The sequence below is a fragment of the Ovis aries genome, chromosome 13 (assembly GCF_016772045.2).
Source record: "Ovis aries strain OAR_USU_Benz2616 breed Rambouillet chromosome 13, ARS-UI_Ramb_v3.0, whole genome shotgun sequence".
NCBI lineage: Eukaryota > Metazoa > Chordata > Mammalia > Artiodactyla > Bovidae > Ovis > Ovis aries.
In genome coordinates, this window is record NC_056066.1 from 51,558,654 (window position 1) to 51,574,866 (window position 16,213).

The 16,213-nt window shown below is 38.4% G+C and overlaps 1 protein-coding gene across 13 annotated transcripts in view; it reads left to right on the plus strand.

Moving 5' to 3' along the window:
* Positions 1-16,213, plus strand: part of DNAAF9 (dynein axonemal assembly factor 9) — a 180,779-nt gene that overhangs the window by 63,087 nt on the left and 101,479 nt on the right. For all 13 annotated transcript variants that reach the window (XR_006055630.2, XM_060397618.1, XM_060397614.1 and 10 more), the window contains 2 exons: positions 10,277-10,375; positions 15,462-15,517. Coding sequence is in view for 12 of the 13 variants with exons in the window: in XM_060397618.1 (XP_060253601.1) it covers positions 10,277-10,375; positions 15,462-15,517 (155 nt within the window). In the remaining variant the exon portion in view is untranslated. The remainder of the gene's footprint in view (positions 1-10,276; positions 10,376-15,461; positions 15,518-16,213) is intronic.

The window sequence follows — 16,213 nt, forward strand, 5'->3', positions numbered from 1 at the left end:
CCTGGAAAAGAGAGATGGCCTCTTTAACTCTGAGAAACCACCTAAGATGAAACCAAGGCTTCCTGCCTTGTTCAAGGTTTAGGTTTTCACCTAAAGACATTCTTTCTGTTAGCAGTCCAGAGGATGCCTTCTCTGAATGAAAAGATCTAATGAAAAGACTAAGAAGTTAGGATATGTCTTAAAGGAATTAAGTATTAGGGGTTGGCAGCGTTTTTCTGTTAAGAGGTGGATAATAGCATTTTAGACCTTGTGAGCCCTGTGTCTTTGTTTGAACTATTCAACAATACCATTGTAGGCAATGCTTTAATGAATGGTTATGTCTGTATTCCAGGGAAACTTTACTTACAAAAATAAATGGTCTGCCAACAGGCTGTAATTTGCTGACTCCTAGATTAAAGGATCAAGCATTACTTTTTTGTCTGAACTTTGAAGAAAAAAATTCATGATGGGCAAAACAATTTGTAACAAGGAGCAACAAACAAAACTAAAATATAGATAGGTACTTGTTTAAACAGCTCAGTAGTATCTCTCAGCAGTCATGGATGGATATCCATGGAAAAAGAACAGCTTAAATGTAGCCTTTTAACGATATTAACTGTCAAAGTAAGACCCCAAATAATTCCAAAGACAAAAACAATTCAAATAATGAAAACTACACATCAGTTTCACTTACAAATATCAATGCGTATATTTTAAGTAAAATGTCAGCAAATAGTATCATACTAAAAGAACTAAAAGAACATTCTATGATGAAGTAGGGTATATTAAGCGTTTAATATTTAGTTTAATGCCAGAAATCTGTTAATGTAATCACTGTACTAATTTTTCTCCTTGGAACCATTTATGATGATTCCACAGATGCCAAAAAGACATTAGATAAAATTGAACATCCATTCTATTTAAACATTTCTAGTAACATAGGAATATAAGAGAAAAATAAAACCTGAACTTCTGTTCTCTAAAAAGACCTAATTTTCATCATCATCATCAGTCCATGGTGTGGCTAATTATGGGAAAAAGTGAAAAAATTTGTAACATTAGAAGTGTAAGAATGATGGGATTTACCTAGTCGTCCAGTGATTAGGACTCTACGCTTCTACTACTGGGGGCCCGAGTTCAGTTCTTGGTCAGGGAAATAGATCCCACGAGCCAAAAAAAATGGAAGGAAAAAAAAGACTAAGAATGATAAAGAAAATTTAAGTACTGACAACTAAGAGTAATAAGTAATTTAGGAATTTCTGCAAAGTATCTGGGAGCCATGCCCCACTTGTGTGCAGTGCCCTAAATAGGAGGGAGCTGTAGGTCACACATGGAGACTAGGCATAGCATTGTAGTTTTGAGAACACTGCAATCATCTCCATAGTCAGTGGAATAGGACCACCCGGAGAACATCTGTAATTACACCTAGAACAGCAGTGACATCATGCAACTGAAGAAGCAACAGCAGTAATCATCATGAACTGTAGACTAAACCCTTTCATAGTTCTCTAATTTCCAGTGAGCTTCATATGCTTAGATGGTATCTTGAAGAAGTGAAAGGAAACCCTTTTAATGTCTGAGGGTGGACTTCCCATCTAAGAGGAAGAGTGAGGGCTCAGAGCCAGATTTAGTTTTATTTAGAAAGAATAAAGTAAGATGGTATTTCTTATACCAAAATATGATTGAGTGTATTTATACCCACTACATTATGAAGAGCTGTTACCAATTGGTAAGAAAAATACAGTGGTGGGGAACTGGAAGACAACCAGAATTGGCTGTTCATAAAATAAGAAATAAAAATGACCATGATTTTTTCCCTCCAAGTTAGGGATATAGAAAGTCAAAGGAGACCATTCTTCTCATCCTAACAACCAAACAATCTGAATATGCAGCAAAATAATAGTTTAAAATCAATTAGAGAGCTGAAGATGCAAAGAAACCACAAAGAACTCTGTTTCTGAAAAATAGGGCCCTTCATAGGATGCTGTTCTAATTTTTGATGAAACAGCATGAGGAAGAGAAATTTATCATACACAGGGATCAGTAAAAATCAGTTGACCTTTTAAAGGCCTTTTAATGGCTATATGTGAGTGAGTCAACACTTACCCTCATCTCTATACCATAGGTCTTCACAAGTGTTCAGGTTAGTCCACCCATCTTGCCTGAAGCACTTGATACTCAACTATAGCCTGGATTAGAGATGAGAGCTGAGAGCAACCCTTTGGCAGCATTTCAAGTCTTCGCAAGTTACAAGCAGCTGCCCTTTTAAGGCTAGGGACAGGCAGCAAGACAAGGATCTCTTTACATACACAGAACCAAGGGACTGGAGAGCAAAGAGAACTTCTTAGCCACCCAAAAAGCTGATAGCCAGCTTGTAAAGCAGGGAGAGATTGTCCGTAATTCCTAAAGCCGATAGCTTAGCTGTGAAATGAAAAGAGATTTCCAGAAGATTGTCTGAGCGAAATCACTATCAAAGTTTGGATTTAAACCAAATGCAGAATACATCATGAGAAACACTGGGCTGGAAGAAGCACAAGCTGGAATCAAGATTGCTGGGAGAAATATCAATCACCTCAAATATGCAGATGACATCACCCTTATGGCAGAAAGTGAAGAGGAACTAAAAATCCCCTTGATGAAAGTGAAAGAGGAGAGTGAAAAAGTTTGCTTAAAGCTCAACATTCATAAAACGAAGATCATGGCATCCGGTCCCATCACTTCATGGGAAATAGTTGGGGAAACAGTGGGAAAAGTGTCAGACTTTTATTTTTGGGGGCTCCCAAATCACTGCAGATGGTGACTGCAGCCATGAAATTAAAAGACGCTTACTCCTTGGAAGGAAAGTTATGACCAACCTAGATAGCATATTCAAAAGCAGAGACATTACTTTGCCAACAAAGGTCCATCTAGTCAAGGCTATGATTTTTCCAGTGGTCATGTATGGATATGAGAGTTGGACTGTGAAGAAAGCTGAGTGCCGACGAATTGATGTGTTTGAACTGTGGTGTTGGAGAAGACTCTTGAGAGTCCCTTGGACTGCAAGGAGATCCAACCAGTCCATTCTAAAGGAGATCGGTCCTGGGTGTTCTTTGGAAGGAATGATGCTAAAGCTGAAACTCCGGTACTTTGGCCACCTCATGCGAAGAGTAGACTCATTGGAAAAGACTCTGATGCTGGGAGGGATTGGGGACAGGAGGAGAAGGGGACAACCCAGGATGAGATGGCTGGATGGCATCACCGACTCGATGGACGTGAGTTTGAGTGAACTCCAGGAGTTGGTGATGGACAGGGAGGCCTGGCATGCTGCCATTCATGGGGTTGCAGAGAGTCGGACACAAGTGAGCGACTGAACTGAACTGAACAAATGTTACAAGATCCAGGCCTTGATCAATTACAGATCAGATTAACTTAGTTCTCTGCTTTAGTGATCTATTGAAAGAGAGGGATCTAGTGGCCCTTTCTTAGAGATGAGTGGTATTTACGTCAGGTTTTACTGTTCTTTTATGCGAAACATCTGGCATATGGGTTTTTTTAAAATTATAAGAAGAAGCAAGAAAATTTGATATGTGGTCAAGAAAGGAAATAGTCAATAGAAGTAGACCCAGATGTTAGAATTGACCAATGGGGAGTTTAAATGATTGATGAAAGTGCTAAACAATCTGGAAGAAAATGGGACAACATATGTGAAGAGATGAGGAATTTTAACAGAGACCTGACAGCTATCAAAAGAACCAAATGAAAATGCTAGAAATGAAAAATGTAGGGTATAAAAATGGGGGATTTATTAAGTTGGCTAATTTATTAAATTAGACACCAATGAAGAAAAGTTCAGTGAACTTGAAGATAAGTCAGTAGAAAGTTTCTAAACTGAAGGACAGAGAGAAAAAGAACAAAAAGGGCAGAGCACAGTATCCAGTATCTGCCAAACAGTGTCAGATGATCTACATAGTAAATCATTGGAGTGCGAGTATAATTGGAGTCCCAGAAGGGAGAGTAGAGAGAAAATGGGGCAATAAATTTAAGTTGATAATATCCAAAAACTTTCTAAATTGATGAAATACATCAATCCACAAACTCAGGAGCTTCAGTAAACCCTAAGTATGATAAATATGTATGAAAATGACCATAAATTTGTAAAGGGATCTCTGAGGTGAATCTACATGCGCTAATAAAACTCAAATCCAACAACCAAAAGAAGTTAAAATGCAATTTCAGTCCTGACTTGTGCTGATAAAATATTATTAAAAAAGGAGTCAATCCATACCCATATTACCTGTTCATTTTAAATTTATCTATTTTTGGCTGTTCTGGGTCTTTGTTGCTGTTTTCAGGCTTTCTCTAATTGCTACAAGCAATTACTGTCCAGTTGCAGTACGCAGGCTTATTGTGGTGGCTTCTCATTGTGGAGCATGGGCTTAGTAGTTGGAGCGTGCAGGCTTAGCAGCTGCAGCTTGTGAACTCTAGAGCAGGCTCAGCAGTTGTGCATGGGCTCAACTGTGGTTGTCCTACAGTATGTGGGATCCTCCCAGACCAGCAATCAATCTGTGTCCCCTACATTGGCAGATGGATTCCTAACCAGTGGACCACCAGAGAAGTCCCTATATTTCCTCTTAAAATCTACCTTTTTTTTTTTTTTTTTTTTGTCTCATCTCTTGCTCAGCTGCTCCATAGCCTCCAAAGTTTTCTTTAAAAACCCTTTTTCTCTTCACTATCCAAATACATTTTCTGGTCATATGTGTTTTCTTTTTGCTAAGACTGATAACCTTACAGTCAGAATTAGCATCTAGGCCTTAAATCTCACTGGCCAGCCTTTGATGGCCAGACTGCCTACAGCTACCTGCTTCTTGGTCAGATCCCGCAAAGAGAAAATGCAGACTGCTCTGAGATTTGATTTAGAAAGATGTTCAAAATATGTTTGGTGAGAAAAGTAAAAAAGTAGAGTATATTTCCATCTTTGTAAAATAATTTTTATTTGTGTGTCTTAGAAATTTCAGATGGTAGTCTTACTGGTTATTATTTTTGTACGGTTATATATTTTTTAAATATTATTATACTTATTTTTGTTTTCTTACATTTATTATATAATATAATTCTTAAAAATACTTGAAATTAAACTTCTTTTCCCCCTTTAAGTCATTTGAGAGCAGACACTGCTGGATGCCAGTCTAGGGCCAAGAGTCCTGTCTGAAGTTCAGGGTCCTTCCCTAATGGGCAAGGGCAAAAGTGCACTGACATATTTCTTGAATTTTACAGAATTTTGCTGCTTATCTGACCTTGTTATGTATCTGGGCCTGTCTTCTGAACTTGGCCTTGAGTCTGAGCAGATAAACTTTCCCTTCTTCATCATCAGATCTAACAAACCAATTCTACCTCCATACACAGAATCCATTTCCACAAATGCAAGTGGAAAATTTTTGAGAGTAATGTGTCTGGTGGAAACCATACAGGCTCTAGGTATCTCTCACCTAGATATAGTTTCACTTTTGCTGGTTGTTAGTATTGCATCCTCAGGTCACTTTACTGTTTAGTACCTCAGTCTCCTCATATATAAAATGGGCATAGAGAAGTACACAGTGGTATTCAGTTCAGTTCAATTGCTCAGTTGTGTCCGACTCTTTGCAACCCCATGAACTGCAGTATGCCAGGCCTCCCTGTCCATCACCAACTCCCAGAGTCCACCCAAACCCATGTCCATTGAGTCGGTGATGCCATCCAACCATCTCATCCTCTGTCGTCCCCTTCTTCTGCCTTCAATCTTTCCCAGCATCAGGGTCTTTTCCGATTAGTCAGCTCTTCACATCAGGTAGCCAAAGTATTGGAGTTTCAGCTTCAACATCAGTCCTTCCAATGAACACCCAGGACTGATCTCCTTTAGAATGGACTGGTTGGATCTCCGTGCAGTCCAAGGGACTCTCAAGAGTGTTCTCCAACACCACAGTTCAAAAGCATCACTTCTTCGGCACTCAGCTTTCTTTATAGTCCAACTCTCACATCCATACATGACCACTGGAAAAACCATAGCCTTGACTAGATGGACCTTTGTTGGCAAAGTAATGTCTCTGCTTTTGAATATGCTATCTAGGTTGGTCATAACTTGCCTTCCAAGAAGTAAGTGTCTTTTAATTTCATGGCTGCAGTCATCATCTGCAGTGATTTGGGAGCCCAGAAAAATAAAGTCAGCCACTGTTTCCACTGTTTCCGCATCTCTTTGTCATGAAGTGATGGGACCAGATGCCATGATCTTCATTTTCTAAATGTTGAACTTTAAGCCAACCTTTTCACTCTCTTTCACTTTCATCAGGAGGGTCTTTAATAGCTTTCTACATAAGGGTGATGTCATCTGCATATCTGAGGTGATTGATATTTCTCCTGGCAGTCCTGATTCCAGCTTCTGCTTCATCCAGTCCAGCATTTCTCATGATGTACTTTGTATATAAGTTAAATAAGCAGGGTGACAATATACAGGCTTGACGTACTCCTTTCCCAATTTGGCACCAGTCTGTTGTTCCACGTCCAGTTCTAACTGTTGCTTGTTGACCTGCATACAGATTTCTCAGGAAGCAGGTCAGGTGATCTGGTATTCCCATCTCTTTCAGAATTTTCTACAGTTTGTTGTGATCCACACGGTCAAAGGCTTTGGCATAGTCAGTAAATCAGAAATGGATGTTTTTCTGGAGCTCTCTTGGTTTTTCAGTGATCCATTGGATGTTGGCAATTTGATCTCTGGTTCCTTTGCCTTTTCTAAAACCAACTTGAACATCTGAAAGGTCATGGTTCATGTATTGCTGAACCCTGGCTTGGAGAATTTTGAGCATTACTTCACTAGCATGTGAGATGAGTGCAACTGTGCAGTAGTTTGAGCATTCTTTGGCATTGCCTTTCTTTGGGACTGGAATGAAAACTGCAAACTTTTCCAGTCCTGTGGCCACTGCTGAGTTTTCCAAATTTGCTGGCATATTGAGTACAGCACTTTTACAGCATCATCTTCCAGGATTTGAAATAGCTCAACTGGAATTCCATCACCTCCACTATCTTTGTTCGTAGTGATGTTTCCGAAGGCCAACTTGACTTCACATTCCAGAATGTCTGGCTCTAGGAGAGTGATCACACCACTGTGATTATTGGGGACATGAAGATCTTTTTTTATAGTTCTTCTGTGTATTCTTGCCACCTCTTTTTAACATCTTCTTCTTCTGTGAGATCAATACCATTTCTGCCCTTTATTGAGCCCATCTTTGCATGAAATGTTGCCTCTGTATCTCTAATTTTCTTGAAGAGATCTCTAGTCTTTCCCATTCTATTTTCCTCTGTTGCTTTGCACTGATCACTGAGGAAGGCTTTCTTATCTCTCCTTGCTATTCTTTGGAACTCTGCATTCAAATGGGTATATCTTTCCTTTTCTCCTTTGCTTTTGGCTTTTCTTCTCTTCTTACAGCTATTTGCAAGGCCTCTACAGAAAGCCACTTTGCCTCTTTTGCATTTGTTTTTCTTGGGGATGGTCTTGATCCCTGTCTCCTGTACAATGTCATGAACCTCTGTCCATAGTTCATCAGGCACTCTGTCTATCAGATCTAGTTCCTTAAATCTATTTCTCACTTCCACTGTATAATGGTAAGGGATTTGATTTAGGTCATATGTGAATGGTCTAGTGGTTTTCCCTACTTTCTTCAATTTAAGTCTGAATTTGGCAATAAGGAGTTCATGATCTGAGCCATAGTCAGCTCCCGGTCATGTTTTTGCTGACTATAATAATAGTAAATATAAATAATATAAATATTGGTAAGTATAAATAATATTTATTACATGTAATGTAATATATATATCATAAATAAAGTATAGATCATCTAGGCATCAAAATAGTGAAGACACTTGAGACTATTCTTTACACTAAGTATTCTCTGCAGGGGTTCATGGTGCTTTATGCCTGAGGCCAGGTGTAGAGTCGTTGCATGGTTAACACAGAGTTCATAGGTCTGAGTACTTGTGTATGCTTAGAGGGGTGAGTAGGAAAGAGCATAGATTCAGTCAGTCAATTTTAGTGCAGCAAACAGAATGCCTGCTATAAGCAAGGTGAGTGCTGGTCATGTACACTTACACAGTGTGAGATGGCCAGTGAAAACTACTATCCAGGGACTTCCCTGGTGACACAGTGAATAAGATTCTACCTGCCAATGCAGGGGAGATAGGTTTGATCTCTGGTCCATGAGGATTCCATATGCTGAGGACCAACTAAGCCCATTTGCCACAACTACTGAGGCTGTGTGTTACAAGTGCTGAAGCCTCTGTGCCTAGAGCCTGTGCTCCTCAGCGTTCACCACAACGTAGCCTCCGCTTACTGCAACTAGAGAATCACTGTGAGCAGCAATGAAGAAAGTGCGCAACCAAAAGAAATATAAGGGCGGGGTTGGTTTATTAAAAATAAGAAAACTACTATCCAGTTTGAGTGCAAATTAACAGTGACTTCAAAATAGGGCCAAGGATGTCACTTCAAAATAAGGCCAAAGATCAAGCAAGTCATAGCTGATATTTTGGATTAGCTGATGGATGATGCCTTAAAGAAAAGCCAGGAACACAAAGCAACGTGTAGTGGTTGGTGACAGGAATGAATTCAGAGAGGACGCTTAAAACCAGCTGGGATAGGGGAAGGAGGCGGGCTGTATATGGAGGAGAATCAGCAGGTAAGGTACATATTTGCATTACCCCTAGGAGGAGGGGATGAGGGAGAAAAGGGCTCTGGGTCACCTCTGACCCCACTGAACTTCTAACTAAAGTCAACTAATTTGGCCTTGAACAAAGTTCACTGTTGTAACCCTTTTGATACTTACTAGGTACAGTGTCTCGTAAATAGCTTTACATTGCCTCATAAATAACTCCCTCTCAACAAGGACTGCCGATTGTCCTTTTTAAAAATAGCTTTTAAAGGGAAAAAAGCTTTATTGAAATATAATTTATATACCACAGAATTTACCCATTTTAAGTATACAATTCGATGATTTTTAGTAAATTTACAGAACGATGCAATTATCACCACAATTTGAATTTTACATTTCGTCAATCCAGAGAGTTCCTTTGTGCTTGCAACAGAGCGGGATGAGCACAGCCCTTAACAGGCAGCCATTACTGTACCTCATTACTCCACACCCTGTAACTAGGCAGGCCGTCTTGCTCAGCCATTGGTTGGTGCCTCAGTGCTGCCCTGCTCCTCCCACCCCCACCCCTCAGCAATCTGCTGTCAATGAGTGACCCTTAGGGAAGTGATTCAGTCAGCCGTCAATGGTGTGGTAGTCACTAGGTAGAGAGTGAGTTAAGAGGCAGATTCAGGCCTTCTTCTGGAGGCCCTCCAGCTCACCCATTCCTAGAGGGCTCCACAGCCCTCACTAAGGTCTTCCACTAACTGTGGGCCAGGCCTTGAGTAGTGAACCTCCTCCCCCATCCCTGTCTGTCCAACCTACCAGCAGTGGGTGTCTGTCTGGTCACAGTCTGTGAGATCTGGTCTCCCCTATTTAAGCGACCTGAGGAGATGGAGGGCCAGTTAGGTTGGGGGCCTGGCTCCCTCAGGAATGATAGCTGGGCAGGATGTGGGAACCAGGCCCCGAAGGTGCTGCCAACTGAGATGTCTTCTCTTAGCCAGGACTGGGACCTTGGAGAGTGAAAAATTGTACCTTAGGACTTTGCCCTTTCTTATCTGGACAGAGAATTAACATTAAAATCTGGTAGAGATTTACAGGAACATCGTTAGCTAACTATGTATGACCTCACCTCAAGAACAAAGGATCTGACACCAAGAAGTCTGCAACAACTAACTGACCTTTTGCTTTTAAAGGAGCTTGCTGAAAGCTTTCAGTAACTTTGGGGTTCTTAGAACATGAGCCACCCATCTCCTTGTATCAATCCGTAATAAACCTTCGTCTGTTCCAAACTCTACGTTTTAGTATTGACGGGCCTCACTGTGTCAGGCACATGGCCTTGAGATTCGGTAACATGCTCACTTGTAGTCAGTTTTCATTCCCACTCCCAGCCCTACCTAAGCAAACCACTAGTCTACTTTCTGTCTCTCTAGATTTGTCTTTTCTGAGTGTTCCATATATTGTAGTCTCTTATATCTGGCCCCTTTCACTGGGCATAATGTTTTTAACGTCCACCATGTGATAACAGGTATCAATAGTTTGCTACTACCCTTTAAACAATGTATTTAAATAGTCTGGTATTTTGAGATCAGATGTGGTTTCATGAGTCTGGTTTTCTAAAGTATCTCCTTAAATGACCAAACGCATTATCTTTTTCATTTTCTTTCTAGGATTTGGTGGCTTTTGAATATCAGTGGACTAGCTTCTTCGCTAATTTTGACACAGAAATTCCCTTCTTGCTAGAATTGTCCGAATCTCAGGCTGGTGAGGTATGTAAAGGAAGGGTCGAAAAGAAAGAAGAAATTGGCTGATTTTTTAATTTTTATTAAAAATATTTCAGACTACAACACTACCAATCCTAATTTGGTTATCATTTCCTTAAACTTTGTTGCATGATGTAAAGAAATTTTTAGTTTCTGTGCCACCCCCTATATTCTTAAACTTAATATATATATTAAAAATATATATATTCTTAAACTTTGTTGCATGATGTAAAGAAATTTTTAGTTTCTGTGCCGCCTAATTTGGTTATCATTTCCTTAAACTTTGTTGCATGATGTAAAGAAATTTTTAGTTTCTGTGCTGCCTCCTATATATATATATATAAGAATGTATATATATGAATATATAAAATTATTCCAGCTTTTTTGTTTTTCTGTGCCAGTTTTTTTATAATAAAGATACTCATTTCTTAGAGGTGGTGTCCTTGTCAGGAATTCTGTTTGGCACCAGTTAATAAGCCTAGGAATAATTCTTCACATGTGAATAGTACACCTTTGTCAGTTGAACCTCTAGGTGATGACAAGCTTTCTTTCTAAGCAAACAACAAAGTAAAGTTGCTAGGTTCAGGCTAGGAACCATTCCATGAGTAAACTGAGGTATGTAAATCAAGAACTAAGGTACAGAACTGTTCCCAAAACTAGTCAACAGGCAGGATCAAAGAGATCTTGAGCTTGCACTTGAGCTTACTTTGGGTTTGGACTGCCAGCCTTCAGTTCTCCTGTGTTTCACTGTGACCCAGTATAAGCCCTACTCCTGCTCTTTAGAACTGGAGTTTATCTTTGTTGCCATACACTTTACTTTTATCTTTTTTACCTTATGCTATAAACCCCACAGTATATTGGTGTTATTCTTTTTTAGTCAATTATCTTTTTATCTTTAAAAATAAAAGATTTTAAATAATTTAAAAATCTTACATATCTGCCCATGCAGTTGAAATTTCTGGTGCTGTTCATTTTTTGTGTTAGACACAGATGTTCATATGGTATAATTCCCTTCTCCCTGAAGGATATCCTTTAACATTTTTTGTAGTGTGAATCTTCTGATAATTCAGAAGAAAATTATTCCAGCTTTTGTATGTCTGAAAATATTTTTTTCACTTTCATTTTTAAAAGTATTTTTGTGGTGTATGGAATTCTAGGTTGACAGTTTTTTCCTTTCAGTACTTGAAAGATGTTGTTTCACTCTCTCACTTGCATTGTTTCTGATGATGTCTTTTATCTTTTTCTTTGTTCTTCTCCATATAACTGGTCTTTTTCCCCTCTGGTAGCTTTGAAGATTTTCTCTTTCATTACTGGTTTTGAGTAATTTGATTACCATATGTCTAACTACAATTTTTTAACTGTTCATTTTAAAAAATTATTGATTTTTTATTTTTGGCACCCCTGGGTCTTCATTGCAGTGAAGGCTTCATTGCTTTCTGTAGTTGCTCTGAGCAGGAGCTACTCTACAATTGTGGTGTACAGACTTCTCATTGCAGTGGTTTCTCAAGGCGTGTGGCTTGGTAGTTGTGGTGTGTAGGCTCGGTAGTTGTGGCGTGTGGGCTCGGTAGTTGCGTAGTTGTGGCTTGAGGGCCCAGTAGCTGCGGCATGTGGGCTCAGTAGTTGTGGGGTGTGGGCTCAGTAGTTGTGGGGTGTGGACTTTGAAGTGCACAGGCTTCAGTAGTTGTGGCACATGGGCCTTTCCTTGCAGCATGTGGAATCTTCCTGGACCAGGGATCGAACCTGTGTCCCCTGTGTTGGCATTCTTAACCAGTGGACCACCAGGAAAGTCCTGTCTGACTGTAATTTTGATCATACTTCATATGCTTGGGTTTTGTTGAACTTTTTGGATCTGTGGATTTATAATTGTATCAAGTTTGGAAAGTTTTTGGCTATTATTTTTTCAGTCCTCTTTCCCTCCCTTCAGAGACTCCAGTTACCTCTATATTAGGCCACTTGAAGTTGGCCCACCTCTTACTGATGCGCATTTCCTTTTTTTTTTTTTAATTCTTTTTTTTTTTCTTCTGTCATTACTGATTCTAAGAGTGAAAAATATTCACAAAGGTTTGCTCAGGCAAGTGTCACTCCTGGTCTCTTGCCACCTTGTTCTCATTCCCTTTCTTCCCATTCTCTTTTACCCATTCTGTTACTGACAGGTAACAAATCTCTGATAAACTCTTTTCTGTCTCTTTTGCACAAATGATCAGATACATTGCTGTTTTCTTATAAACTCTTCTTTCTTTCATTGAAGAGTAGCATACTATATGTAGTCATTTCTACTTTGCTCTTTTAACACTTTTCTCAATGTATGCTAGAACTCTCTCTAGGTCAGTTCATTGAGAGTTTCCTCATTCTTTGTTATATTCGTAGTACAGTTGACCCTTGAACAATGCAGACTTGACCTACCTGGGTCCACTGATACATGAATATTTTTCAGTAGTAAATAATACAGTACTGCAGTTCACGATTGGTTGAATTCATAATTGGATGCGGAGAAACTGCGAATGCAGAGGGCCAACTATAAGTTACACACACATTAACCCATGTGTTCAGCTGTACTCCATTGTGTGGATTTATCTTAATTTACTCAGCCACTCTCTTAGGTATGTGTATTTAGGTTATTTTCAATATTATGCCATTGCAAACAGTGCCATAGTAAATAACTCTGTGCTTATGTATTTTCATATTGTTGGAGGTTTGTATACCTAGTAATGGGATTGCTGGGTCACAAGGTAAGTGCATTTGTAGTTGTGTTAGCTATTGCCAAATTTCCCTTGGGAAAGGTTGTACCGATTTGCATTCCCACTAGCAACATATGAGAGTGCCTGTTTTGCCACAGCTTCCCCAGTAGAATGTGTTGTCATACTTTTTTTAAGTTTTGATAGTCTCATAGATGAGAAGTAATATCTTAGAATTATTTTAGTTTGTGTTTTTCTAATTATGACTAAGCTTCAACACTTTTTCATATGTTTGAAGGCCATTTTATATTTTATTTTCATGTCGTTTTCCCATTTTAATATTGGCACAGTATTATTAACTGAAGGTATAGAATACAGGTTTTAGGTCTTTTGTCCATTGTTTTTTTGAGTTCTTTATATATATTTAGGCTATTAACTTTTTGTCTATGATATATATTTAAAATATTTCTTCCTTTTTATCAGTTGTTTTGTTTATGGTGGTTTCTTGCCATGCAGGCTTTTAATATAAATTTATTAATATTTTCTTACATTGCCTGTGGATTTTAAATCATATATACAAGAAAGGCTTATTAAGGTTAAAGAGGAATTTACCCATTTAGTACTTGTATGGTTTAATTTTTTAAATTTAGATCCCTGATTTACTTGAAATCTTCTTGTGTATATGATGTGAGATATGAATCTAATTTTATCTCTTGGCCCCAAATCCAGTTAGAATCCTGACTATGTTGCTCACTAGCTCAGTGACCTGGGACACATTTTAATTAGCCAGCTCATCTGTGGAGAGGGTATCATGATAGACTGAAACACATAGGATTACAGTTGACCATTGAACAGCACTGGTTTTAGGGACTCAGACCCTCCACACAGTCAATATTCTGCATGTAACTTAAAGTCAGCCTTTTGTGTACACAACCCCTCCTATACTCTGTCATTCCATATCTGTGTTTCCTTGGCATCTGCAGTTCCACAGTCACAGATTCAACCAACTGCAGATCATATATTACTGGGGTATTTACTATTTTAAAAGATCCAGATGTAAGTGGAACTGTCCAGTTCAAACCTATGTTGTTCAAGGATCAACTGTATTTGAGATAATATATTTAAATGCTTATCATAGTTCACATGGTAAACCCTTAATAAACTTTAACTGTCATTACTTTTAAAGAGTTTTTACAAATCAGTAAGACAAACTCCAATTAATAAACATACAGAGGATGTAAATAAGCAGTTAATGACCAAAGGGAAGTCCAAATGGCCATTGAACATATCTGAAATATTCTGCTTCATTAAAAATCAAAGTAAAATAAAACAACAGTGAGGTACCATTTTTCATTTGTCAGCATATTTTTAAAAGGACATTTAATGGACAGTGCTTACCTTGAAATAGGCACACTCAGATATTGTAAGTGGAAGTGTACATTGATCAAACTTTTTTGAAACCAATTTAGCAATATAATTCTGCCTTTTTACCCTATAATTTCATTTGCCTTAAGGACATAATCAGAACTATAGATAAAATTTATGATAAATTCATTGCAGTATTATTCATGATATAAGAAAGTTAGTATTAATATAAATTTCCAAGAATAAAGGACTTTTAATAAACTTTGGTACAATCTATATATATTCTATGACTATACCATCAAAAAAGACTTGAAGAAAATATACCAGAATGTTAACAGTTCTTAGAGATTGTAGGTGTTTTTATTGTGTTCTAAAATAAGCATATATTATGTATTTAAATTGAAGGGGAAACAGTCAGTATTATTTAAGGAGATTCAAATTGCCTTTTGAAGTTTTGAACTCTTGACATAGATCCTGCATATTAATGTTTGATTAGTGTTTAGCACTATGCACATCAAAGCTGAGAAGTACTTCTGTGGTTTCCTGGGAAACTTCTGTCAGTACTTCTATCCCTTGGATTCTTTCTCACTGCTGATGTTAAATTAGTATTATTAGAATTAACATATATTGTAATTTATAGAAGTAACATAATTCTAATTATTGAAAAGTACAGAAATAAATTTTAATAGAAGAAAAAAATTCCTTTATGGTTAGTATCTTAGAACACAAATGGTGGTTCTTCCAACTTCCTTTCAGTAGTTAAAAACTAAAAATTTGACAAGAATTTCTTTTCTTCACCTTCCTTATCCTTTCTTTTTCTTTTGCAGCCATTTGTCTTTTTCCTTTGCTAATTTTTGTTTGCTTGCCATCCCCAAAATTCGTGTTGTCCTCTTGTGTTCTTGTAAAAATCTGCAAACATATCTCTCCCTCTTTTTCTCATTCTCTGTCTCTTTGACACACTTTATTTATATACCTGCATGCATATATCAGGGGTTTGTGATTATTTTATAAAATTGTGATCTTAATGTGTATAATGTTGGCTTCTTTTTTAGCCATTCAGAAGTTACTTTAGTCATGGAATGATCTCCAGTCATATAACTGAAAATAGGTAAGGTACTTGGGAAAGAAAGGTGAATGGTAATAGAGAAAATGGGGTTGATAAGGGAGTGGAAATGAGGGGAGAATCTTAGTCTAGAAGCTGGATCAAGAAACTATGAGTTGATTTTCTTACAGAGTAAGAAATCCATACTCTATAAAATCTTTCACTCCTTTTGTATTTATGTATTAAAAACAGTTTTATATTAAACTGGCTTTTAAAACATTGTAACTTGCTAAAATCTAAAGAAAGGAATTTATTCCATCCCTAGCCTAGCAAAACTAGAGGAAGCAGGGTGTCTAAGGGCTTGGCAGGCATCAACTGTGGCTTTTAGGGAATAAAAGGGATCCAGCATAAAGGTCCAGCCCCAGGAGGACATGGGAGCATGAGGGCTGCTGCACTTGTTTTCTTATACTGTTTCCTCAGCATCCATAATAATCAGGAGGGCCAAGCTGGGGATAGTTCCTCTGATCAATAAATGAGAGTTCAGTTCAGTTCAGTCGCTCAGTTGTGTCCAACTCTTTGCGACCCCATGGACTGCAGCACGCCAGGACTCCCTGTCCATCACCAACTCCCGGAGTTTATGCAGACTCATGTCCATTGATGTGGTGATGCCATCCAACCATCTCATCCTCTGTCATCCCCTTCTCCTCCCGCCTTCAGTCTTTCGCAGCATCAGGGTCTTTTCCACTGAGTTGGTTCTTCGTA